Source organism: Augochlora pura, chromosome 8 (genome assembly GCF_028453695.1).
Source record: "Augochlora pura isolate Apur16 chromosome 8, APUR_v2.2.1, whole genome shotgun sequence".
Taxonomy (NCBI): domain Eukaryota; kingdom Metazoa; phylum Arthropoda; class Insecta; order Hymenoptera; family Halictidae; genus Augochlora; species Augochlora pura.
The window spans coordinates 4,744,219-4,770,704 of NC_135779.1; the positions used below are offsets into that span (position 1 = coordinate 4,744,219).

General features: G+C 31.9%; 7 protein-coding genes across 12 annotated transcripts in view; 4 read left to right on the top strand and 3 right to left on the bottom strand.

Annotated features, from left to right (window-relative positions):
* LOC144474030 (uncharacterized) overlaps positions 1-5,291 on the bottom strand; it is a 174,405-nt gene extending 169,114 nt beyond the window's left edge. The window contains exons 1-14 of one of the 3 annotated variants that reach the window (XM_078188468.1): positions 5,160-5,291; positions 3,859-4,291; positions 3,486-3,777; positions 3,129-3,398; positions 2,798-3,045; positions 2,516-2,713; positions 2,312-2,444; positions 2,056-2,228; positions 1,738-1,959; positions 1,313-1,648; positions 1,065-1,241; positions 462-986; positions 298-376; positions 101-211 (exon numbers count right to left, since the gene is read on the bottom strand). In XM_078188468.1, coding sequence (XP_078044594.1) covers positions 101-211; positions 298-376; positions 462-986; positions 1,065-1,241; positions 1,313-1,648; positions 1,738-1,959; positions 2,056-2,228; positions 2,312-2,444; positions 2,516-2,713; positions 2,798-3,045; positions 3,129-3,398; positions 3,486-3,777; positions 3,859-4,291; positions 5,160-5,208 — 3,246 coding nt within the window. In that variant the 5' untranslated portion in view covers positions 5,209-5,291. Of the gene's footprint in view, positions 1-100; positions 212-297; positions 377-461; positions 987-1,064; positions 1,242-1,312; positions 1,649-1,737; positions 1,960-2,055; positions 2,229-2,311; positions 2,445-2,515; positions 2,717-2,797; positions 3,046-3,128; positions 3,399-3,485; positions 3,778-3,858; positions 4,292-4,952; positions 5,034-5,159 lie in introns of those variants that run through there. The other 2 variants (XM_078188467.1, XM_078188469.1) reach the window with 2 other exon arrangements.
* A 599-nt stretch (positions 5,292-5,890) lies between these two features.
* Positions 5,891-8,009, top strand: LOC144474221 (3-oxoacyl-[acyl-carrier-protein] synthase, mitochondrial). Its single transcript, XM_078188893.1, has 3 exons — positions 5,891-6,371; positions 6,463-6,843; positions 6,905-8,009. Exons 1-3 carry the CDS (start codon positions 6,173-6,175, stop codon positions 7,645-7,647), a joined length of 1,323 nt encoding a protein of 440 aa, XP_078045019.1. The 5' UTR covers positions 5,891-6,172; the 3' UTR covers positions 7,648-8,009.
* Positions 8,010-8,061: 52 nt separating this feature from the next.
* Positions 8,062-12,547, bottom strand: LOC144474220 (gametogenetin-binding protein 2-like). Of its 2 annotated transcripts, XM_078188892.1 has the most exons (12): positions 12,356-12,547; positions 12,020-12,204; positions 11,185-11,375; positions 10,964-11,107; positions 10,681-10,893; positions 10,409-10,612; positions 10,163-10,331; positions 9,925-10,089; positions 9,756-9,845; positions 9,420-9,686; positions 8,938-9,339; positions 8,062-8,856 (listed from the first exon to the last, which is right to left on the bottom strand). In XM_078188892.1, exons 2-12 carry the CDS (start codon positions 12,107-12,109, stop codon positions 8,680-8,682), a joined length of 2,112 nt encoding a protein of 703 aa, XP_078045018.1. In that variant the 5' UTR covers positions 12,110-12,204; positions 12,356-12,547; the 3' UTR covers positions 8,062-8,679. The 2 variants fall into 2 exon arrangements, with proteins under 2 accessions (XP_078045018.1, XP_078045017.1); XM_078188891.1 differs by lacking the exon at positions 12,356-12,547 and having other exon boundaries at positions 12,020-12,299.
* A 1,564-nt stretch (positions 12,548-14,111) lies between these two features.
* On the top strand, positions 14,112-15,575 carry LOC144474047 (neuferricin). The gene is made up of 4 exons (XM_078188512.1): positions 14,112-14,690; positions 14,758-14,898; positions 14,988-15,174; positions 15,235-15,575. Exons 1-4 carry the CDS (start codon positions 14,369-14,371, stop codon positions 15,422-15,424), a joined length of 840 nt encoding a protein of 279 aa, XP_078044638.1. The 5' UTR covers positions 14,112-14,368; the 3' UTR covers positions 15,425-15,575.
* A 146-nt stretch (positions 15,576-15,721) lies between these two features.
* LOC144474051 (uncharacterized) lies at positions 15,722-17,477 on the bottom strand. 2 transcript variants are annotated; one of them, XM_078188517.1, is made up of 4 exons: positions 17,105-17,477; positions 16,737-16,892; positions 16,476-16,645; positions 15,722-16,415 (listed from the first exon to the last, which is right to left on the bottom strand). In XM_078188517.1, the coding sequence occupies exons 1-4, from the start codon at positions 17,128-17,130 to the stop codon at positions 16,261-16,263; spliced, it is 507 nt and encodes a 168-aa protein (XP_078044643.1). In that variant the 5' UTR covers positions 17,131-17,477; the 3' UTR covers positions 15,722-16,260. The 2 variants fall into 2 exon arrangements, with proteins under 2 accessions (XP_078044643.1, XP_078044642.1); XM_078188516.1 differs by having other exon boundaries at positions 15,722-16,645.
* A 96-nt stretch (positions 17,478-17,573) lies between these two features.
* On the top strand, positions 17,574-23,543 carry Taf2 (TATA-box binding protein associated factor 2). Of its 2 annotated transcripts, XM_078188510.1 has the most exons (20): positions 17,574-17,766; positions 18,001-18,055; positions 18,129-18,292; positions 18,373-18,589; positions 18,658-18,896; positions 18,991-19,212; positions 19,290-19,503; positions 19,573-19,824; positions 19,897-20,105; positions 20,181-20,420; positions 20,491-20,740; positions 20,817-20,957; positions 21,034-21,224; positions 21,300-21,511; positions 21,593-21,812; positions 21,881-22,034; positions 22,105-22,269; positions 22,349-22,522; positions 22,615-22,684; positions 23,460-23,543. In XM_078188510.1, exons 1-20 carry the CDS (start codon positions 17,723-17,725, stop codon positions 23,501-23,503), a joined length of 3,477 nt encoding a protein of 1,158 aa, XP_078044636.1. In that variant the 5' UTR covers positions 17,574-17,722; the 3' UTR covers positions 23,504-23,543. The 2 variants fall into 2 exon arrangements, with proteins under 2 accessions (XP_078044636.1, XP_078044635.1); XM_078188509.1 differs by lacking the exon at positions 23,460-23,543 and having other exon boundaries at positions 22,615-22,969.
* LOC144474046 (transcription factor E2F5) lies at positions 23,515-25,432 on the top strand. The gene is made up of 7 exons (XM_078188511.1): positions 23,515-23,644; positions 23,965-24,074; positions 24,181-24,451; positions 24,538-24,758; positions 24,983-25,092; positions 25,168-25,215; positions 25,297-25,432. Exons 1-7 carry the CDS (start codon positions 23,537-23,539, stop codon positions 25,404-25,406), a joined length of 978 nt encoding a protein of 325 aa, XP_078044637.1. The 5' UTR covers positions 23,515-23,536; the 3' UTR covers positions 25,407-25,432.
* The last annotated feature ends 1,054 nt before the right edge of the window (positions 25,433-26,486 follow it).

Genomic DNA, 26,486 nt, shown 5'->3' on the forward strand with positions numbered 1-26,486 from the left:
CTTACATAATGTAGATACTGGCAGCAAAACAGAATCAAAAGATTATTAAAGTTAGTATCAATACAACCATATTCAAAAATTGTTTAAACGTTTACCGTACCTTTTTTCTGTTTTCATCGAAAAGTCCTATTAAACTCTCCCTCGCAGATTGAAACGGATTAGATGCCATGAGGGACCTCATATAATAATATACCGCATCCAATTTTCGTCGCTGAAAAAAAGTTGACATTTAAATTTCTGTAATCTTTTTTTTATTCTTTATAGTTATATATTTAACTATCAGTTTGCGATATTTACTGCATAATGAGCTAATAAGGCAAGTTGATTGTAGGGCCTTCCATTCTTTGGATTAAGTTGTTGTGCTTTCAAATACCACCTAGACAAGAACAATGTTAAATTTAATTTTAATTCAGGACTGCATTTGGAGCGAAAAAATATAATGTTCAATAGTCGTCACTTACTGCCTAGACTTTCCATAATTATTCGTTTCATTTGCTTGTTCTCGGTATCTGGCCAAGTCACCCAAAAATAAGTATATTTTTTGCGCGCTTACTAACGCTAAGCCTAAGATTCCAAGACCTTTAGGCAGAGTTGATGACGCAAGAAACATGTCCAATTTAAATTCGTATTTGCTTTCAAGGACAGTCAGCAAACTTTCCAAATATACAGTGCCTTCGTCGATGATCTTCAACATCATCTTCTTGTAATGCTCCCGACCTTCAGAACTTTCTTTAGGCATACCCTTCCGGAGCATTTCGATCATATTATAAAAAAGTATCTTCCAAAAGTGTTGCTCAACGTTCTCGGCTTGGCAAAATTTGATGTCAGTTTCGAGCAGAGTTTTCAAACTTTCTTGCAAGAAATGCCTTATGTATAAAACTCTTTCCCAATTCGTAGTAAACCCACCGGAACTCAATATCCACTGCAACTCTAAATCAGCACGTTCTATGTCCAGAAGTAAGTAGGGGTTCTTGGCTGATCGAAAACTGCCAAAAAAAGGCTGTGTTGGTAAAATGATTCATTTCTAGTTTTAATCTATAGCGTATTTTATAATTTTCACATACCTGTCTGAGTATGGATCGTACCACGAAGGTCTTGTACTTGCAAACTGGTCATTCGGCATATATGGGGGTGGTACACCGTCCAAGTGTGCTCCTTGAAAACTATGATGTGATGAAGTAATACCTCCATGAGATTGGAACACTGGGACAGTGGAACTTTGTGTTGAGTTATCATTCTCTCTATAAATAAAATTGGTATTAAATATGGCAATCAACAAAAAAGTAAGAAGAATGCACAAAGTTATCCTTACCTTTGTACTGCTGCCCTGCTATTGGGCGAAGGAACCACAATAGGTTTATTAGGATTGTTATGATTAAATAAGGTTCTTTGTTGCTGCATCCCTTGCTGTCTTGAACCGGATTGATTGGGCGGCGATTGGTTAGTAGTATCTGGTAGTACCAATACGCCTGGTTGCTGAGTGTTGCTGTAACCAGTAGATGTTTGGTGCGATGGTAAACTCAAAGTAGTATTTGTTAAAGGAGCAGAATGAGAAGCAACATTCGGTGTGTGTCGTCCGTCGTCGGATTCGCAAGCAGACATTTTCCTTCCGGTTCTCCAATTTTCATCCAAGTATCGATCAGATGTTCTAAAAATATGTATACAAATGTAGAATAAATTTTTAATTGTAACGTGTATCTACAATAAAAATTGCAAATTTAGTAAAGTAATTTTTACCTATGTCTGTGAAGATCATCAAAATTTCTACTACTACTACGATAATTTCTATCTTTACTAGATTCTCGGCTATGTTGTATAATATTGCGATGTCTTCTGTGATCATATCTTCTACTGCTATTATTGTTTTTTTGATTATTGTTATAGTTATCATTTTCTCTGTTATGTTGATTGTTTTGACGATCGCGACTATTAACTCGAGCTTTATCCCTGCTGTTGCTCCTACAATATATTCGAAACATTTTATTTAGTACTCTATACGAAAGTAATAATTACGAAATATTTGTATCTTTTGTTGCATATATTAGAGCTTCTTACCGGTCTGCTGCATGCCGCTTTTCACTTTTTCGTTTTTTATGTTTACTGTGATTACTAGTTGTAGTTTCATTTCCAGACATGTTAACATTTTCACGCAAACTTAATACAGAAGAACTACGACTTGCGCGTTCAGCTTCCAATTTATCATGCAACTCAACCTCTTCATTCCAATCCTAAATATTATTATTAAAATGCGACGTTTATATTAATATTAATTATATATATACATATATAAATTTTCACTGGAGATACTTACAAATACATGATCAGTTGTATTGGAGCCAGTATGAAGAGTTTCACTCTTTGATGGACTAATGCTTAAATTTTGTGGATTATTTTTCTTTTCTGATGCGGTATTACGGTCAAGCGCGCTGCTATTTTGTCGTTGCCTTAAAAAATAAATAAACTGATAATGGACAAAGTTGACAAATAACAGGGTTGCTTGAAAAAGAATCATTACGCTTGAGGACGATGGAAAGTTGGCGGTGGTGACATTCCCCGACGGTGACTATCGGGCGAACTGTGACGTTTGTTCACACTGGATGTTGAAGTTACAGGTGACACTGACGGTGGTGGCAGCATCATTGAACTGTCAGCACGGCTTAAACTCTCCATACTCGTGTACATAGTACTGTTGCTACCACGACGGTCGTAAGACCTACTTTCCAAAGTACACAAAAACTTAAAATTTGTTTGCTGAAGATGCTTATAAATCATTAATGAAAACAGTATATATATATACCTTTGCATATATTCTTGGCTTGGCGTATGAGACCGGGAACTTGGAGCTGAATATTGATCAGGTGTAACGCACCTAAAAATGTTCGTGGAACTCTCTATTTCTTCAGGTCTGAGTCTACCTCTGCCTCTACTTCTTGCCGGAACTGTATTAGACCAGCTAGGTTGTGGAGGTAATGGGCCAGAAGGTGGTAAATTTTGCATGGTTTGTGAATGTTGCATAGCAGGTGGATAATTATAGCTCGTTGAGCCCTTTAAAAAGAATACTTATGTCTTCAAATTTCGATGAAAATTTTATATAATCTTCATAAAAGTAAAAATATTTTAAAACATACCTGAAATGTGATACTACTGCCATTCCATGTGTCTTCTGCAGGTGATGGATTGCTTGGTGGCAATGGTAAACCATTATCAATAAGATATTTTTTCTGTAATCGTGGTGGTAAGTGTTCTATTTTTATATTTTTAGGTAAACTGTCTTTTGGACCACCCCATTTGCCCGAAGGTGGTTTGCCTTGAAATTTTTCTGATTCTACACTACGTGTATCCCTCGTACGATTGAAATCATTTACGTGATTCATTGTTGCAAAAAGTGGCTCTGAACCCTAGAAGAGCGAACATCGTCAATTGTAAAGAAATATAAATTCTATAGCCTTAAATATCGTATCAGAGTATCACAGTTATTCCCAAACCTGTCTAACTTCACGGGAATTATCTTTCCGATTTCCGAAGCTCCTATTAGATAAAGGAGAATCAGATCGCCAGCGCTCCTCGTTTTCATTGCCATGACGATTTCGACGATTTCCTGAATATTTTTTCCCATGATCATCTCTGCCTCTGTTTCCATTATCATTGTCTCGGCCACCACGACCACCGACACGATTATGGTGACTATCGCTTTTGTGACTGCGATTGGAATGAGAATCACGGTCTTCACTGTGTTCTCTATCTTGATCGCGATCCCAAACCCCTTGGTTGGATGATCTAAATAGTAAAGAAAGTATTTGTTAATTACTACTCAGTTATTTGTTAACAATGAGACAAAAACACTTTCACAGAATTCACCTATTTGAAATATCTTGTTCAGCCAATGCTTCTTTTACTTTTTTAGGTACATACAGCTGTTGTTCTGGCTTTTTGGATTTCCTACGTGAATCTCCTAAATGACTATTTTGTGAAGAACCTTGTGTCTGTTCTATATCTGTAGTAGTTCTGTAGTTGACATTTAAATCATTCAGTTTTTCTGTTACATGTTCAACTTGAGATGATGGTGGATTATTAAAACTTTGATTGGATCTGTTCAGTTGTGACTGCTTCAAACGATGTTGGACGGAGCTTGGTTTAGTTGTCTCCAGCGAGATGTTCTCATTCTCTAAATCATCTGTGGATCTGCCAGATTTGCGAAGAGGTCCACTTCCTGGCCTGTACAAAGCTTGAGGGGCTCTGTTTCCTCCACCACGCATTCCTATTGATCTATCCTTGTCTGATTTTGTATTATCTGAAATTTAGTAAATTCCTTTCTTAAAACATAAAATAAAAACCACTACTCATGAAAAACTACATAAGCATATAATATTTCAATAATAACATACTTAAAAAAAAATAAAAGACAATGGGAAGTCCTAAGTTTTAAATATCTAAAAGTGATTTCCATAATTTATAACATGTTAATATAATATATATTAGCCATATTTAATTAATGATAATTTTTACAATTAATGTCTAAAATTGTTAACTGAAATAGTAAATATATTCTGGAGAAAAGATATATGGAATATCAAATTTGTTAGCACATTTACTTATTAAATAAGAAAAGAATATTTTCTATTACAAGTAACATTAAAAACTAGTTGAACTTATCATGTAAAGTATATGCATTTTTAATATCTTTTAAAAATATTACTGAAAGCATCTTTTATAGAAATTAACAAAATATTATGTACACCTAATGCGCAAATATTTCTATTAATTAGAAAGAATGCTTTGTTAAGTATAAGAGCTCAATAGTGGTTGTTGACACTCTTGACAGTAACTACAGTTCCTATCAATTCTTAAAAATTCGATGTAATTGTTATATAATCTATATCTGTTTGAAGTTAATTCACATCATTTAGAAGAGTTCAATTGGAAATGTTGATCATACTACATTTATTTCTTACTGTGGTAAAACTCTACAGTATATCACAGCATAATAATTCTTGTAGTATTTTAGGTTAGCTTGTTTGGTGAGGTTAGTTCTGTGAATACACTCCATAAAATTACGATAAAGCATACATGTTTATTAATTGTACACACACAAAGTGAACTCGTGGAATTGTAAATTAACACGTTTATATAATTCAGCAATATTATTTTTTCTGAAATACCTTCTAAAAATTCTCCCCACTTTCTGCGTCCTTTGTCGCGGTTCGCCATATTGAAGTACAATCATATCAAAATTTTTATGAAATCAAGGAATACGATTGTATACATTCTAATCATAATTCAGTCGATAAATGAAACTCAGAAATAAGAAATCTACAAAGGAAGAATTAGAACACATGTCATTAATTTTATTATTTGTAAATGTAAAATACATACGTTTGAAATTAAGTTATTAGATTTTCAAAATGAAATTATGTATTCAAATTTCGTCACTGATGAAAATTTAAAAAATTTGTATGCGCATACATATGTGCATACATATGTTATAAAATATTCTTTCGTAAATATAATTCTATTGTACATCTTATAATTTATTTATAATGATATACGTGATACAGGAATACACGTATTAAAACATCAGAAATGGTTAAAATTGAACGAGATATTACTTCATAATCGTTAATTAAATCTTACGACATCGAGAAGTAAATTCGTGCAATTCTTGACGCGCCAATACGAAATTGCGAGAATATTCCCTACAATTCTTAGTGTAACAATTTTCTAAAAACCAAAATACTAAAAATGGACAATACATTCGATGATAAGTAATTTATAATTTATAATAACTTGCTAAAGGTTTAGTACGAGTAACAATAAATCATTTTATCTCGTTCTTAGATTCATACACAAAATTAATGTTTCGGAAAGCACAAAGAAAAGTACAAAGTGCATACATACAGTAAGGAACTGAAAGTTGCAGCGCCATATGTAATTTGATCAGGTTGTAAGTGATCTATGGATCTATGTGAAACGAACTGTTTTCATAACATACCTTTTTTATAAACTTTGGAAATCATTATACATATTATTTTTAGTTAACATTTTCAGGATGAAATTGAAAGACATTTATATTACGCTTAAAATACAAAACATTTGTTTGCAACAAGTGATAATTTAACAATTTATAACCTCAAAGTGAGATAACCTTCTTAAATCGTTTTACCTTGCCGGTAGAATGATTACTCCTTTTTTAAATGTTAGTCGTACATTTACAACCGCTGCAAGATGCAAGCGGCGGGTTGTAGTAACAGGAATGGGAATATTGTGTCCACTAGGGGTAGGTACAGAAAATTGCTGGAATAATCTTCTTAATTGCAAGTCTGGTGTTACTAAACTAACTGATCCAGATTATGATAAACTACCTTGTAAAATTGGTAAGATTCACATAAAGTATTGACGTTTTCAACTCATTCAATTAATTCTATTGTTTATGTACATTAAAAATATGTAATTATTTTATGATAGGAGCATTGGTACCTAGAGGAAATGGTGCTAATGAATTAAACATACAGTCACATTTCGCAAGTGGTGAATTACGTAAAATGTGTCCAGCTACAGCTTATGCTTTAATAGCTACAGAAATGGCATTAGAAGATGCCAAATGGAAACCAAATGATGAAACAGACAAGCAAGACACTGGTGTAGCAGTAGGAATGGGGATGATAGATTTAGTTGATGCATGCACAACATACGAAGCTCTAAAGAAAGGATACAACAAAGTCAGTCCTTATTTTATACCCAGGATTCTGACTAATATGGCTGCAGGACAAATTAGTATTAAACATGGTTTTCGTGGGCCAAATCATTCTGTATCAACAGCATGTGCAGCTGGAGCACATGCAATTGGTATAAATTTAAAATAAATATTATATTAAACATGCACATAATTAATACACTTCATATTTAGGTGATGCATTTCGTTTCATCAGAGGTGGACAAACATCTGTAATGGTGTGTGGTGGAGCAGAAGCATGCATAAGTCCTCTTTCTATAGCTGCCTTTTGTAGACTCAGGGCATTAAGTACTTCAAGAAATGATTGTCCGCATGAAGCATCACGTCCATTCGATAAAGATAGAGATGGATTTGTTATGGGAGAAGGCAGTGCCATATTAGTGTTAGAAGAATTAAATCACGCACTTCAAAGAGATGCTAAAATTTATGCAGAAGTATTAGGATATGGTTTGTCTGGTGATGCAGCACATTTAACTGCACCCAGTGAAGATGGTACTGGTGCCATATTAGCTATGGATAGAGCGGTCAAAGACGCTGGTATAGCTCCCAGAGAAATCACTTTTATCAGCGCGCATGCAACTTCAACTCCCTTGGGTGATACCATTGAATTAAAAGCCATAGAATCATTTATGGGACAACATAGTGAAAATGTAACTGTTACCAGTACAAAAGGGGCTCATGGTCATTTACTAGGTTCAGCAGGAAATTTAGAAGCAGCTTTTACTATTCTTGGCATCAAAGACGGAGTGATCCCACCGACATTAAATTTACATAATCTGGATAAAGAAACGTGCTTACAATTTGCTCCAAATGCCAAAAAAGATTGGAAGCCAGTATCGAGACGTATAGCTCTAAAAAATGCTTTTGGCTTTGGAGGGACGAATGCATGCTTATGTTTTGCAGATTATAAAAAGTGAGAAATTATTGAACTACGTCTATCATGAAAAAAAGCATAATTACACGGAACATAATATGAACTAGTCATTCCTTCATATACATTAATTAATACATACATTGTATCTACAAAAAATGTCGAATGTACATGTATAGCTCTATTTACACATCAGAGAACTCTATACATCAGAGTATGGTTTTATAAACCATTTGTTGATTTATGCTAAGATTATAATGCCTTAAATATCTCTTTTTTTGTATAATATAAAACAAACCTGATGTAATATATGACTTGTAAAAAGATAAAATTTTATATTAAATTTGTTACATGAGTAAAGAAGAATGTAATTTGGTGTAAGATAATAAGAATGCAATTTAAAATCCATTTTGTAATAATTTGTTAATATTTCTGTATAATATTGTAATTATTTTAACATTTACATCGAATTTGTTACAAAAAGTAACCCATAACTACTACTTTCAGACACATAAAACTCTCATGAAAGTATGTAGTAATTAATGAAGATCATCTTTTATACAATGATTTATTACGTGCAATTAAATTGATTTAGCAATTTTCTAGCTAGTACGTGCTTATACACATAACTATGTTTAATTATACAAGCACAAAGAAATAAGTTCCCTTTAACTCTGAACACTGATATAGAACATTCACTTATGGATAATTTGATAAGAGTCAGAGTTAATCGACATTATATCTTCAATTTAATTCCTTTATAATTACAGTTTCATCTACAAAGTTGTCTTTTATTTCTTTTGAATTCAGCTGTATAGAAAACAACAAAATTCAAGGCATAATCATTTCGTGATACCTCTAGTTCATTAAATGTAGTTTTCTGCTAACAAATAAACCATATCATATGACTTTTACGATGTACATCTCCAACGATATTTTATTCACACAAGAAGGTTGTGTCCTTCAATAATAACAATTATCCAAAATACATCTATTGCATTCATGTCTCTATTGGCAGTAAATCAATGTAAAAAAGAAAGATTGTATTCTATTAAATAACTGTACCTAGTAGAAACTTTTAATTAGGAATGGTAAAGGGTTTATGATGGCTGCATAAGATAGCGAAACGTTTTCTAAGTGTTTGACGAAGTTCTTGTCGTTTTTCAAGAACCTGACACATTCGCGATTTGAACTCCAATACTTCCTCTGCTGGAATATAACTTTCTTTTTCTTCATCATCTGATAAATGGGATTCCTGAGAATAAGATAAAAATCTGTTACTATCAAAATGATAATAACTTCATAAAAATACAATCGCAAAACATAAAACATTTACTTCTAACATCTGTGTAAGTGTTAAACCACCTCCCTTTTCCTTTAGTAACGAGATGCTAGAATTGGAATGAACAAGTTTATCAGATGTTCGTATATCGTGACAATCTCTTTCATGGTTACAACATCCATCACTGCAAGCTACTTCAGATCCTTCGGGTGTACTAGGAAGAGAAGAACTACTAATATTGTGTTCTGAGGAATATCCACAGTCCTGCGATGATTGTTCACTTGAAGAACGACTTTTTCTTTCTGACATCGACAATTCAAAACGTTTTTTCATTTCTATCCACATATATCTTTTGCTTGGTTTTCCTATCCACGCGTGTACTATATCTTTAGTCATCGGAGTTTTACAGTCCTCCAGACTGTGCCAGTCATCATCTTCAATTTTCTCCGCACAATCCTACACATTGAACAACATATAAATCTTACAAATCACGTTGAAACATGCATGTAACATGTATTGATATATTGTATCATTACCTTACATGACTCGCAAGCTTCAAATAATTCTTCTTCGGAAAGATTTTTAACGGGAGTGTTATGCTTTTTTATTTGATTCGTGGTAAATTTCGATTTTAATTCAGAAGAATCTTTCTTAACACTATTTTTTTCTAAGTTTGACGATTTTTTTGGGAATGCTAACTGAGTCTGACTTTGTGATTGTGATATACTAGATTTTGACTTTTTTATGCAATCTGGACATTTACACGTAGGTGGTCCCTCATTTTTAGGATCTAATATTTGTAACTGAAAAATAGAAACATATTCGTAACATGTTATATACGTATGTACAATTGAACAACATTGATATCATACCTTATGTCGATCTATATTCTGGGTTGTAAGTTTTGAATCTGCACAAACGCACTGTATTTCACTGTTACCACTTTGCCTTTTACTTAAGCACTGTACATATAAAATTAAATGAATGACTAAACACATTTTATAGTTTAGATGCTACTTGAAATGCTAAGTTATTATTTACCTCGCACGTGTTTTCCTTCTCTTCTGTTTCGTAACGACGTTCTTTCTTCTTTTTACGTTTCAAACGTAATTTTTCTCGGCGTTGTTTCTTTGCTATTTCTTCTCTTGTTAGTTCCTCATAAAGAAGTTCTAATTGAGAAATACCTTGCTTAACTTCTACAGCCATCTATAAAGAATCATTTAACCATGTACAAATGCATTTGTTAATGCACACCAAGAATTAGCTTTACTATTTATACTTCAAAATTTCTGGATAATGCATCCACTGCAACAGCAGCTAACACTTTGCACACAGTTTCTTCTTCCCGTAAACGTCGATGAACTCTATGCAACCGTTCAGCAATACATATCCCTAAACATGTAAGTACTTCTTCCTGAGCAATTTCTAACGTTTTCGCATGTCGTTCTCTACAATTGTAAAAGTTCTAAAGTGACTAAATACTATACCAATCTCCTTAATAAAAAAAACTTCCATAAATATGTACCTTCCCATAAGTTCTGGTTGAGCACGACCAATTAATGTATTAATATAATCTGTACTAGTAGGTAAATGTACATGTCTATCTCGTATGCAACGTTTAATTCCAGAGTATAGAGCAGCTACATAACCTGTTTCTTTAGTTGGTTCAGGTTCTGTTGTCAACAAAGAAGATGCTAGTAACACTTTTGTTCGACATTCGCCACAGAATCTGTAAAAACATAATAAGAAAAAATTTTAATTACATATACATTTTAAATATAATATTTATAATCTTACCGATGTTTGCGTAAATATGTGTCCAATGTAGCATCAAGGGTATCAGTTTCTATCAGAGCTAGTTCCTGACGACATGGAAGTTCCATACAATCCCACACTTCCCGCCACGCGCTTGGGAGTGGTCTCATACGTTGAATTTCCAATGAATGAAGTACACATCTTCGTGACTTTTTACTTCTAGGCTGTCTTTCAACTAAACTATTTAACCTTGTGCTGCACAGTAAACAAATTTTTATAGATTTTGCATACTTATAGTAGATATATTACAGCATTCGTTTATTACCTATGTCCTTGTAACATTGTACACAATAACTGTGGTGATCCCAAAACATCATCTTTTATTGACAATAAACCTTCAGGTGTAATTACCAAAGGATCTAACGCCGGATGCCCTGATTTCATCAAGTCATAGAACAATCTCTCAACACTAAATACATAAAATATAAAATGTTGAATCCATTATAGAAGCAACATTATTGCATACAAATATGATATTTTTTTTACCTTCTCCTACAACCAATACATGGCACAGCTTGGCCCAAAATTGCAAGCATATCTTTGCATGTTACTTTAAACGATGCTTTGATTTCTTCCTTTGTAAGCATGTCCAATTTTTTAGTAAATTCATCAAGCTGTTTGCCACGGACTAATGGATTATCACAGATTGCTCCTAAACCATTTATATCCATAATCATCTACAGAACAAATCAAAATTATTTAATAATATCAAACTATAAATTCACTTTCTTCGTTTTTTACTTAACTAAAATTTAAGTAGGTGATTTTTTTCAGAAGCTGTATATTACTTCAATGAAAACGTAAAATAATTAAATGCCAAATGTGAAAAATATTGAACTGATTTTTGTGAGAATTATACAATTTTATTTATCTTGTATATTATTTTATATTGATATAAATAATTTTAACATCACAGATGTTGATAATTTTATTCCTCAAATTTTCATTTCATTCGTTATATGGTACATATCTAATCAATCCATTAAAAAAACAACTCCGTTTGACATTCTTTATTTTCACAAGAAAACAAGCGAGTTTAAAATCGCAATAATAGAATGAATGAAACTTGAAATGTTACTATCGATTCGTAGAAACATGAATCACCCTCGGTTACCAACAATCGACGATTGTTAAGCGAAATATGTACCGACATTAAACACAGTACTCCTAATTAGTTATACCATAGGCATGCAATCATAGTCACGTTTAGGTTAAGTCAGAAATATCATAGAATGCTATTACGTAAGTCCTATTAAGCCATTAATTTTGAATGGACTAATAAATGAATTTGAGAATGTTGACGGATGGAAATTGTGCTCACCGTGAGATTCTCATCAACAATCAACGGCATTTGTCTTCGCGTCAAATCGACCGGGTCATCGTCCCGCCAAACGTTCACCAGCTTCGCCATCGCTGTTGAATTTCTTGATTACCAATGTTTCGACGCGCAGTAGTGTTTAATCTTGTCAAACGACACGATCCACAAACATCTAAAATTGTAATCCACTGCCACGGATACACCAGAAAAATAAGTTAGACGGTATCATACGTCTGCCATTTGCAACGAGTGGTTTCTCACTTCCGCCCTGCGTGCATTGTCCCGCTTCCCTCTCTTACCGCTATCCTTATTCTAATTGCACTGTACATACATACATACCTGTTCCTAATCTCTTTTCTTTAAAGCCGCTTTTGGTTCAAAGTCCCATAGAACGACTTATCTATTGCATCTGATAAGAAACGGTTCTATACACCATAAAGATGATATTTCGATTTTATGTATTATTTCATTAGATGAGGTTGAGTCACTCGCTAACGAAACGTTATAGTAGCAGAACCGTAGAATTTGACCAATTTTTTTTTAGTAAACATAGAACGTAAATGAGAAGATACGCGTCTTAGCGTATGTCAGTGCGTATTTATGTTAGAATGATATTTATTCGTAAGGATTCGATGAAAGTACGCATCGACTACTCGAAGCAAAAGAGGAGACAAAATACATATGCCAACTTGGCAAAGGAGGTAGCGTAATAGGCTCAATAGGCGGTGAAATTCGTACATTCAAATTTTTTACTTGAAGTAATTGTTATTTATAATTATTTTCCTCTTAGAATGTTTTTTCAAGCGCCATTGTTCGTAATTTATTATAAACATTTTCTCTATTGGATGATTATTAAATTCAACACATTTTAAATCCTTGTTCGTTATCTACGTTGTAAGTTGCAATTTTGAAATTTAATACTTAACATTTAAATTTTGAACAGTATATTTTGAACCTTATTCGCAGCAATACATGTCGTTAAAGAACTATCGGAAAAGATAGTTGTATTACAATTATTCTTCTTAAACAAAAATCTTTTGTCGAGTGTGTATTCAAATAATTAAGTGATTAAGTATACATACGCATGCATGCGTATGCACTTTCATATACATATATGTACAGACATTTAGTCATTAGGATTTTGTATAATATTATATTATAAAGTGAAAAATGAGAAAGAATTTATATGACCCGCCTTTCGCGTTCCGTTTAGGATAGATTCATTATGTACTAACCACGGTGTATGTATATATACCGCCCAGTCTATGGCATGTACATATCATCGTGGTACAGTGATGCTTCACCATATCGAGCCATTTCTACCTCACCATATTGCGCTTTTTTATCCCCACCATTTTAATGTGAACCCAGCTACGCGCAGTTGATTTAGAAAAAGAACGGGTGATGATCAAGAGAGATAGACAAAAGTAGCAAATTTTATTGTGTGAGTGTCCGCACGGCAAGAAACCTAGCCGTCTCACTCATCCGCGTTTGCGATCTCACCCTTTTCGCGCATCCGTTTGCCTGGCACTCCATCTACGAGTTATCATGCGTGTTTTCCCACCCCGCATGATAACTCACCCAATCTCGGATGTACGTTTGGACTTATCCGAGAGATTGCACAAGCAGAATCGCCCACCGTAGAAGGCTGTGTCGAAGTTAAAAACGAATCGCAAACAAGTGAAGCTAACGTAATAATTAATCAACATATTTATAAAGTTTGCAATTCGGGTAACTCGAGGACACTATCCCCCGTACCCTCGAAACCTCTGAGCAATCTTAATTATTACTAGACTGAATCTTCCTGTTACTTTAAATTGCAATTATCCAATTTTTCCATACAATCTTTTGGTTTTCTTTAAAAATGACATTTATACATTAAATTTTGCATTTCGGGTAATTAATTATCTTTTATGAGTCGAATATCGCGCTGCGTGTTTCAGATTTCTGATGTCGTGCTCTCTTGCTCACTCGCTATTACCTCTCTTTGTCTGAAACTATGAGGGCAGCACTGCTTAGCTGTGGAGCGTCCACCAATCAGAGAAAGACAGTGTCTGTACCATACCTCAATTTTCTGAGCCCTTTGCCACTGGCTATATGGCGGAGCACTACTGTACATACTAACTATGTATGTTTTGCGGCATTCTGTGACGTACTGATGTACACAGCTGTGCACAGACGTACATAGAGCATTCTCAGAGGAATTATGTATGTTTTGATCATTTTTTGTTCAAGAAATTTTAAACAGTTGCGTTAATTATATTGTTCCTGCTTTTCTCAATTATTGATTTCTATATTTGAAAAATATAGAAGTGTTTGTGTTGTGAATGTAGATATTTTATTAACGAAATTATGTTCTCCAAGTATTTTTGGTTATTTCCATTATTCGTATCCACATATTTTCTATATTCGCATGATTACCTGAACAGAATCAAATTTGATGACTTTATGCTGAAAGGAATAAATATTATTGGTAATATTTATTCCAGTTTGAATAGAAAGCCGAACACAATTTCAGAAACTAATGTGGGCAACAAAGTATTTACGGAAAATGAACTGAAAAAGTATATAAACTTGGAAGATGGTTTATATATTTCAATATTAGGTCAAGTTTTCGATGTTACTAAAGGTGCCAAACATTATGGACCTGGAGCAAGTTATCATGTCTTCACCGGTACTAATTGTGATAAAATTTTATCTGTGTAGACTATATCATGTCCATTTAATACATGTATTTGTAGGTCGAGATGCCTCATTAGCTTTTATCACAGGAGAATTTAATGATAAAGGTTTAACAGATGACGTGTCTTCATTATCTTTGCAACAAATAAAAGCATTAAATGACTGGGTAAAATTTTATAAAGAAAACTATATTTACAAAGGTTTGCTGTCATCAGCTTACATATCCAAAATAAAAATATACCGGGATATATAAATATTTCTGACATTAAAAATGTTTCCTTGGGTATAGGCAAGCTAAGTGGTAGACACTACCATGATGATGGTAGCCCAACTGAAGTATCGCATAATATAAAAAGAATGTTAAAACAGGCTAAAGAAGTCGAATTTGAAGAGGAACATAGGAAAAGAATGTTTCCTCCATGTAATATAGAATGGAATCCAAACTCTGGAACTATAGTTTGGTGTTCTAAGATGAGGTAAATAATTTTTGTAAAAATATTTTCTTTCATGAAGATTGTTTGAACTATTTCTTTTAGTGGAGGAATAGCAAGAGATTGGGTTGGAGTACCAAGAATGTTATTTGAATCTCCAAATTCACAACAATCTAGGTGTGCATGTGTTAATCTTGATAGTAAAGAGTATGAGGAAACCAAAGGAATGCTCAGAGAATATGTTGGTTGCAATGAACATTCAATAAAATGCATTGCAAGGATAGGTAACACATAAAAAAAATAGTATTATTGCTGTTAGTATTATTTCAATGTTTCATTATTCTATTCCATGTAAATATGAACTTAAGTTTATTATATTTTATATTATGCCCTTATGAAACTATATATTTTGATACTATAAATACAATTGTACATCATTCATGATACAAAATATAGTATATTTATAGAAAAGAATACATTCCAATTGTTACTGTTTTCATTTCCAGTAGATGTAAAATATTAAATAAATACTCAGAGCATTTATTTAATTCATCAGTCTTATTTAGTTTATGTAATTTTACATGTCTGTTGAATATTCTGTTCATTGTTACCCAAAATGTATTTCAAAAGATGCATGTTCGTCTATTATTAGAAAAGTGTAACACAAAACCAATTGACAGAATATGAACTTTATGTTATTATTTAAATACAGAATAATATAAATGCAGTAAAGGAAGTACAGTTAAGTAAATTCATAGATAAGTGAGTAGAGCAAATTCAAGTATATAAAACATACTTGAACCAATGTCATTTGATATGTAAACAAAATATAGTATTATATTTGTATAAGTGTTATTATGACTTACAAAGTAAACACATATAGCACAAGTGATATTACATCTTCAAATACCAAAAAAATGCGATGTGAAAGTCAATTCTTTCTATTGGTATCACTATAAGTACTCTTGTATGCACTTTTGAAGCATATAAATTGATATAATTATACAAAAATTTTTAAAATTGAGTAAAAAGTGAACCACAAAGTTAGATTACAAAAAAAATTCTCTTCAATAAATATTGTTTGTTACAACTTAGTCTGCATTGTACATTTTAATACTTTTGTATTAGCAATCATTTTGCCTCATTATCTATCTTTGTTGAGGTTTCTGCTCTAATACTATTAAGTTTATCCAGTAACATCTGCATGGATGCGCATCTCCGCTTAAAGCTAACATTCAATCCAAATACTTTCTTAATTCTTGCTCTCCTTTTCTTTAATTTACAATCTGTAGGTTTATTTTGAAATTGTATCATTCGCTTATATCTTTTTACACTCATAAACGTACCATTTTCACTTGCATCATCTTTTTCTTCATAAATTGTTTCCAGAGTATTTAATTTTCGTTTTAGATTTTTATTTAAATAATAATTTTTAACATCTACTTCTTGTGTTTTGTTCTGTTTATCATTTTTTTCGTTTTCTGTACAACTTCTTTTTCTTGGTCTTAAACTGCATCTAACGATACATGTACATATAAATATTTTGTATGATAAGACTACTTGCATCCCCTAAGACTTCAGATATATTATGAAAAACAACACTATACCTTCTATTAAGACTTTCATTTGGATCAATGCAAATTGTTTTCCTTCTGGTCGCTCTTTTTCTTTCTGGATACGGCAAATTCGTATCTACTGTGAGTAGTTCTAAACTAGCAGTTACTGCAGGTAAACTCTCATCGGCTGTATCATGATCTTCTGGTCTGAAAAAAATAATTTGATTTGAAAATAAATTAATCATTTGAGACCTTCATGGTTGGTAGAAACAAATAATTAAACATAACTGACATAATAATTTTAGAACTTTTATTTTATTTTCCAACACATCCGAATCATAATTATATATTGTTACAATCACATTTTATTAAAATTATAGACTTGTAATAGATCAAAACATGATTTCGATGTCACTTACATCGTACTTGATTGCATTTTATCCATTTGTAAAATTGCAATATTTATATATTAATAATTATTTATATGTGCGCTAAATAATGGTGTAGCAACTATTGCAGCAACATATAGTAAGTGGTAGTATTTAATAAGTTTGAACAGCTGATAAGTTTTATAGTTTGCATCCACGATCCTATCAAATGTTCAGATTGTTCACTTGTTTGTAATTTTATTAACTATAACATAAGTTCAATATCTAATGTAAAAATGTATGATACAGCACAGAAAATTAAACGTTACATCCTTGTGAGTAACTATTATATGTAAATAAATTGATGTTTTATCATATTTGACGAAATTTTATCTATTTCAATAATTTCACCTCACTTCTCCAAACCGTACTGAACACCATCATGAATAACGAACAACAACGCACTCTTCCTGCAAGTCCTGTACTACTACTCCAATGTAAATTATGTACATAACATAACCAATGATTGAATGGATGTTGTTTGCTTCCTTCGCGCAAGAAATCTAATTTCTAAATGTGAATTATATGAAAAACATTTATATATGGAACGATCTTTAACAAGATACAGAAATAAATTATTTAACTTGATGAAATCACATAAATGGAATCATGAAGAAGGAACGAACGGCCGATAATAGCCGACCATATAAATTATAAGTATCTTCAAGAAATTTTTATTGTAAACAACGATTGCTGATGAATTTTGACGTTTACGTGGATATATAATTCGATATGGTTCTATTCATATTAAATATTAGGAATGTTTGCATGTTCTATATCCTAATTTTGTTTATATGTTTAGGTTATGTTTACAAAATATAATATTTATTATTCTTAATATTTTATCTAATCTAACAAATTACTGAGTGTTTCTTTTTCTATTTTACGGCTCACCAAATATTGAGCCTTACAGGTATAAGCTTTCAAAGGAAAAGTATCATTGTAAGTATATTATATTTACTTTCAACAAAATTTACTTAAACTACTATATTATAAATATATCCTTTATTTACAGGGTTTTGTTGAGCTGACAATTGTTCCTCTTCGCGATACATTAAGACTTGTGAAATTAAATGCAAAACAATGTAGAATTTATAGAGTATGTTTAAATGACACATACGAAGCACCATTTCAATACTTTGATCCATTCTTGGACATTTGTCAAGGAGATGGCAAACAGTAAATACTTACATGTCAAATATATATGCCGAGTGTCTACTATGAGTATTTACTACAACATATTTACATTATTTTTGTAGACGATCATTGGAGTTTTTTTCAAATATGCATTTAGCAGCAGCACAGAGAGTAGACCCAGATAATAATGCAGGAGAGTTAGTTGTTCAAATTCCACCTGATGCTGCACATTTGGTTGCTGAAGGAAGAAGTTTGAGAATTAGTATTGAATTTTCTTTAGAGCAACCACAGGGAGGAGTACATTTTGTTGTGCCAAATTGTGAAGGGACTCTGGCAGAAGTAAAATGAATAAATTACGCTTATTTGAAATCTGATGTCATATATTTTAATGGAGATATTCCTTTTAGAGAGGTGCACATATGTATACATATAGCTATGAAAACTCATCAAGATTGTGGTTTCCTTGTGTTGATAGTTTTGCTGAACCATGTACTTGGAAATTGGAATTCACCGTTGATGATTCCATGACAGCCATATCTTGTGGTGATCTTGTAGAAGTTGTATATACTCCAGACATGAGAAGAAAAACATTTCATTATGTTCTTAACACACCAGCATGTTCCCCAAATATTGCACTTGCAGTTGGGTAAGTTCATGAATTAAAGAAATAATTAAAGTGAATGTAAAATTATATTTTAATCTATATAATGTATAATAACTATTATTATTTTATATTTTAGACCATTTGAAATATTTGTGGATCCATACATGCATGAAGTGACACATTTTTGTTTACCACAATTATTGCCATCATTAAAAGTGTCTGCAAAGTATATGCACGAAGCATTTGAATTTTATGAAGAAACTTTATCAAATAGATATCCCTATTCTTGTTACAAGCAAGTGTTTGTAGACGAATTAGATGAAGACATCAATGCATACGCCACTATGAGTATTCTAAAGTTTGTAAAATTAATAAGTGATATTCTAACTAAAATTTTAGCTAAATAATGCAAAACAAATTGTGATTCATTTATAGCACAAATCTGTTACACTCTACTGCAATCATTGATCAAGTTTATATTACGAAAAAAGCTATGGCCCAAGCTGTTGCTGAACAATTTTTTGGTTGTTTTATATCTATGCAGAATTGGTCGGATACATGGTTACCTAAAGGTATATCGACATATTTAACTGGTTTATATGCAAAAAAGTGTTTTGGAAATAATGAATATCGAGAATGGGTTCAATCGGTAAATATCTTTTCTTCACTGCATCTATTAAAATAAAATGGTTTAGTTTAATATCGGTATGGATTTTAGGAATTACAAGAAGTTGTAAAATATGAGGAACAGTTTGGTGGTATAATATTAGATCCGTCCCAGCCACCAGCACCATTACCCATTGCTGCCAATACACCAGCACCCACACCAAGAGCTCCAGATCCCGGCTTTTATTTTCCAATAAGAAATTTACATACAATGTCCCCCAAATATATAGAAGTGCTTCGTAAAAAGGCGCATTTAGTAATTAGAATGTTAGAACATCGAATTGGTCAAGAATTACTGCTGCAGGTACATTTTATATTTTTATAATTGTCCATTTACATTTTTTAAAATGTTGAATTTCATTTCAATACTTTTCAGGTTTTCAATAAACAATTGTCTCTTGCTGCTAATGCAGCACAACAAAAAATTGATTCAGGACTCTGGTCGCATATGCTAATTAGTACAAATGTTTTCACCAAAGCAATTTTTACTGTAACAGGTAAAGATATGGCAGTGTTTATAGACCAGTGGGTTAGGACTGGTGGACATGCAAAATTTAGTTTAAGTTTTGTATTTAACAGGAAAAGGTAATATAACAATTTTTCGATATTGCACATAATACCTGGTTCTTGAGTACTTATTTGATATTATAAAATTTGTAGGAATACAGTAGAATTAGAAATTCGTCAAGATACTACAAATCAAAGAGGAATAAGAAAATATGTAGGACCACTTCTAGTTAATATCCAAGAGTTAGATGGCACTTTCAAACATACTTTACAAATTGAAGGGACAGTTGCAAAAGCAGATATAACTTGTCACAGTAAAAGTCGTAGAAATAAGAAGAAAAAGATTCCGTTATGTACTGGAGAAGAAGTGGATATGGATCTTTCTGCTATGGAGTAAATATTATTCTGTGGTGTTGGAAATTATTTGATTAAGGATACTACTATAACATCTTTTTATTTATAGCGATTCTCCAGTGTTATGGATAAGATTAGACCCTGAGATGACACTTATGCGTTCTGCTCAAATTGAACAACCTGATTATCAGTGGCAATATCAGTTAAGACATGAAAGAGATGTTACTGCACAATTGGAAGCTATAGAAGCACTGCAAAATCATGCAACACCACCTACACGATTAGCGTTAAACGACACTATAGAAAATGAACATTGTTATTATAAAGTTAGACTACGAGCTGCACACTGTTTAACTAAGGTTGCTTACATTTCAAATCATTTTTATTACGTGATTGATAGCACGATGCTTACAACAAATGTACATGTTTGTGTAGGTAGCAAATGCAATGGTTGCAACATGGGCAGGCCCACCAGCAATGTTAACCATTTTTAGAAAATTATTTGGATCAGCATCGTGTAGGCGTATAATCAAACAAAATAACTTTCAAAATTTTCAGCATTATTTTCTTCAAAAGGTTAGAATAACATTTTCTAATATCAATGAATTGTTTTCTTGTAATATTTTGTAGAATATTCTCATTACAATTTTAGACTATACCTGTTGCAATGGCAGGATTACGTAATGCTCATGGCATATGTCCACCAGAAGTTTTAGCCTTTCTAATGGATTTGTTTAAATACAATGATAATAGCAAAAATAGATATTCAGATAATTATTACAGAGCCGGTTTAATCGAAGCCCTTGGAGCTACAGTCACTCCAGTAATTAGTATACAACAAGGGTATGATGAATAAACTAACAAACAGGTAATACTATTTAATTATCTAATTTCATATACAATGGTATTTTCTTTCAGGACAGCTATTACTGCTGAGTCCTTATCAGTTGATACTAAAGCTATATTAGAAGAAGTCACAAGAAATTTAAATTTGGAAAAATTATTACCATGTTATAAGTATACTGTCAGTGTTGCTTGCCTGAAGGTTATACGAATATTACAAAAATTCGGGCATCTTCCAAGCAATCCTAATCTTTTTAGAGCATATGCTGCATATGGACAATTTATAGGTACACAATGGATTAAATATTATATGTCCCAGTAAATACTATCGAATATTACTCATATATTACTTTGTTTTATTCATTTAGATGTTAGAATTGCAGCGTTAGAGGCATTAGTTGATTTTACGAAAGTGGATGGAAAATGGGACGATCTAGAATTTTTATTAGATATGATAGAAATGGATCCACATCCCGGTGTACGACATAGATTAGTCAGGCTTATGGTGGAGAATCCACCATTTGAGAGAGCTCATAAGCACCGTTTGGATCGTCCTGAATTAGTTGATCGTATTTGGAACTTGATTAAGTAAGTATAAATTTATTCTAAACGTAACCCAATCGTTTTAGCGATATCATTTAATATACTATTTTCAGTGGTATGCTTTCTCATGATCCCAAAATACGTTGTGATTTGGTTGATTTGTACTACACCTTGTACGGCTCTAAACGTCCATTGTGTCTGCCCATTCCTGAAATTGCTGCTATTACTAAACCTAAAAAAGTTGGACCACAAAGTCCTGAACAAGATGTATGTAGCAACGTAGCAATAATATGTGTAATGTAATGCACAGTCGCAATACAGATAATGTGAATTTCAGATGAAACCGGCTATATCACATATAAAACATGAACCGCCAATAGTGGAAGTGGATAATACAAGCGCAATAGGCAAAAGGAAACCTTCTCCTAGTCGGGATATTCCAGGCCCTTCAAATTCAGTGGAATATTTGCCTGAAGTGAAACGACAGAAACAGACTCCTAATGTAAGCTATATAATCAAGAGTTACAAAATTTACATAAACTTCATTAATTATTAATTGTACACTTTTCTGTGTTGAATAGGATGAAAGAGCGAGTTCCGTAACTAGTGACGGTAAAGTCAAATCAGAATATTATAGTGACAATTCTGCATCATTACCTGGAATCATGGGAACACCGGGACCTGTTGGGTTTGAACCGGGAATGTTCAAAAAAGAATTAGATGATCACAAACAGAAAAATGACTCTGCCAACAAAGTAAATTATATCATAGATAACCTTTTATTAGTAGCGTATTTACACAATTTGTATGTAATATGTATTCTTAATTTTGAAATTATATTTTATAGAATAAGAAGAAGAAAAAAGATAAAAAGAAACACAAACATAAGCACAAGCATAAACATGATCATAAGCATGGTAAGGATAAAGAAAAGAAGGAAAAAGATAAAGACAAAGTCAAAGAAAAAGAAAAAGAGAAAGACAGAAGTAAAGATTCTTCCAATTTAAAAATCAAAGAAGAGACTTTAAGTTCTGCTAGTTCTAGTCTCAGTCCGGATGCTGCAACTGTCACTAATGAATTTATTTTTCCATAATATTAAAACGAATCACCAGATTTATAGTCTTTTAAGACTACTATTATTTATATCTTATATAATTTTTATATAATTTGTGACCTACATTCTAATATATCATGGAATCGAATGTTGATCATCTATTACTGTAAATATCACATTTTTAAAATATCTTCATACAAAATGTTTTTTCTCTAATTTTGTTAAATAAAATTGCTACAAAAATAAGCGTTGATGTACATAAAGAAATTTTTATAATCTACAATTTGCAATTATACATAGAACTTCAACTATTGTTCATTAGAAGCAATAATATAGTTTATTTTTTTAAATGAATTGTAACCTGACTCCTTTTAAAAAATTTTTGTTAATAAATCGGTAGATATAATTTTATATATTGGAAACATTATCAGATATAATTACGACTTTACTTAAAGGACTATATAAATACTAAAAATGTTTTCAGCAAATTAAGGTTATTCTTTCACGCTTATCATTTTTTAATATTAGAAAATAATTAAAACAATAATAATTAAGTACGTGTATTGCATATGCGTACGTTGAGTACGCTATATCGACACTAGAGACGCGCTCATATTTAAATACTTCCTGCGTATTAGCTAGGATGGCGTCCGTGGTGTTGCGGCAATTTCGAAGGGAATAGTGAGTTTTGAAAATTTTGACAACGACCTCGAGAATGGCAGATAATCAACAAAGTCGATTTGAAAAGTCCCTCGGCCTATTAACAACTCGTTTTGTTACTTTACTGCAGAAAGCAAAGGACGGTGTCCTCGACTTAAAAGTAGTAAGTAACTTCGTGAAAGTTCCAATATAAAAAGTTAACCTACCTGCTAGGTTAAGTTGTCGCGGGCGTACACGCCATTTCTAGCTTGCGGGAACTTTGAAACAAGTAACACTAAAATCAGTATTTCTGATGATAATCGAATACTTCCTTTTTAAAGATCACGTTCACTCTGCAGGACACCCTAATCTGTTGTTTTTGGACGAATGTGTTATAAATTTTGATATCTCAACGTGCTATCCTACATAACCTAAAAGGAAATAGAACGTTCAATGTCGATTATAGTTTACCAGCTGAAATGTGATAATAAACTTATATTTTAGGCTGCTGATATTTTAGAAGTGCGGCAAAAAAGACGTATTTATGACATAACAAACGTGTTGGAAGGAATTGGACTTATAGAAAAGAAAAGTAAAAATAGTATCCAATGGAAGTATGTACTTTTAGTGTTCATAATTAAATGTTTCTTATACGTTTTTATAAATCTCGAAATAGACTGCTGTATTTCTTAAATAATAAGGTTTTAAATATATTAATAGAGGTGCAGGTCCAGGTTGCAATACACAAGAAGTAGGTGAAAAATTGACCGACTTAAAAGATGAAATTAGGAAACTAGAAGATCATGAACAATTGCTAGATACGCACACTCAATGGATTCAACAAAGTATAAAGAATATACAAAACGATTTAATTAATAGGAAATATGCGTATATCAGTTATGAAGATGTAAAGGAAAATTTTCCTGATGATTTTGTATTAGGAATCCAAGCACCTGATGATACAGAATTAACTGTACCAAATATATCGCAGGTATTTTCTCTCAATAAATTATATGTTTGCACAGGTTTTCTACTTTGCATAATATTTTATTATATGCTTATGTTATTATTTACTAGACATCAGAGGAAGAGGAAAAAGAAGTAAATTATGAAATGTTTCTAAAAAGCAATACAGATGAAATTAAAGTGTATATGATTCAACCAGAATTAGCTAAGTCCTATGATAGCAAAATATTAGAAATGAGATTACAAGAAGAAGCAAAAGGTACTAAAAGGGTAAAGGAAGATGAAGAAAAGAAAGAAGAGACTAATGTTAAACCAAAGAGAAGAGTAGGAAGGTAAATAAAATTATATAGAATAAGAAATAATTGCTCTATTCGCATCAAACATAGGAAGATAATATTTTTGACCTGCAAAGAGCATACATTAATTGATCTGTCTTGGGGAAAAATAGATATAGAGGAAAAATCTATTTTTTTGGTATAGATCATACAACATAATTGTGAATACACTTTTGAATATGCAAACGTATAAGCATTCATTAATCAATTGTCAAATTTAGACCACCAAAAGGAGCTAGTAAACCAGATCCTGTTATATCAGATGAAGATGAGGAGGAAGATGCAGAATTAATAGAAGCAAAAATTGTTCTTCGTGATGTTAGCACATCGGGTAAGATAATATAAATTATTATAAGATAAATATATTATAAATATAATGTTATCATATTATGCATTATAATTTCAGATATTGCTCAAAAAGATTTAGAACTATTTGATCAGTTTTATTCAGACAGTAAGTAAAGAAATTTGTAAGAATTTATAGGTGTGTAACTTATTATAAGTATGCCTTTAACTTTATAATTATTGTTTACAGTTTATGGACCATTAGTGAGACTAAGTCCACCACCTAGTGAAAAAGATTATCACTTTAACCTTAGTGAAAATGAAGGGATTTGTGATTTATTTGATATCGCGGCGAAATGAGATGAGCTTTTCTCAAATGAGAAAATTGTATAGTTTAAATCGCTGATTGGTTTATAAATCGAACAGTGCCAATAATGTGCAAAATCACGTAAAAAATTTGTTGACAATTTCCAAAGGCTGTTCTATGTATATAATTTTAAAGAATGGATGTGAATAACGATCATTGGATACATGCAGTATTTTTTTATTATTAGAAGTAGAGGAAATAGAACAGAATTACAAAAATAGATAAAGAGAGAGAGAAAGATATTTACATGGTCGATTTTTGTTGAATTTTTATTGGATAATGTAATGGATTCTTTGTAATCTACAAACTGCGTACAAACTAACTTTATATGCATGCAAAACAAAAAAAGTTGTTCACTTGTGATTGTTGCATGTAAGATATAAGATATGCATAAATAATTAAGATTAGCATTGTTTTTAGAATCATTTGAATACACGTATTTCATTGAATTATATAATTTTTTATGTACACAGTTTTGAATTGAAATCATTCAAACCAATCTAGGTGTATATTATGTATAATTATATGAATTCAAAACTTGTAGACACACGTAATATAAATAAGGTTTATTATATAGTATAAGTACTAGCGTACTCGTACTCTTTTTATAATATACTTTCCATATTATATATTATATGTTCGTTATTGCATTCAATGACGTTTACTTAAGTTTGTGAATATGTAGTTATTTAAGGAAAATACAAAGAAATGAAAATATGGTACAAGCAAAAAAGACCAAGAATTTATAATTTACATTATAAAAAGGTCACTTTTTCGACGCTGTTGTATGTGCTGTACAATTATGAAAAAAGAAAAAAGAATTTTTAATTGGCAAATGTGTTACTCCTTACACCTTATTGCCCTATTCAATTTGTATCGACTAAATAACCGTTTATACCTTATTTGATTTATTGACGTCACGCGCGTGCTAATAACTGTTCTCTTTTACTACATGTTGGCTAATGCCTATATTATCGATATCGTCAGATTATACGTAATTAGTAGCAATATGTAGTCGTCCGTGTGATATATCAAACTAACGGGGAAAACTGCACTCGAAAGACACGAAATTA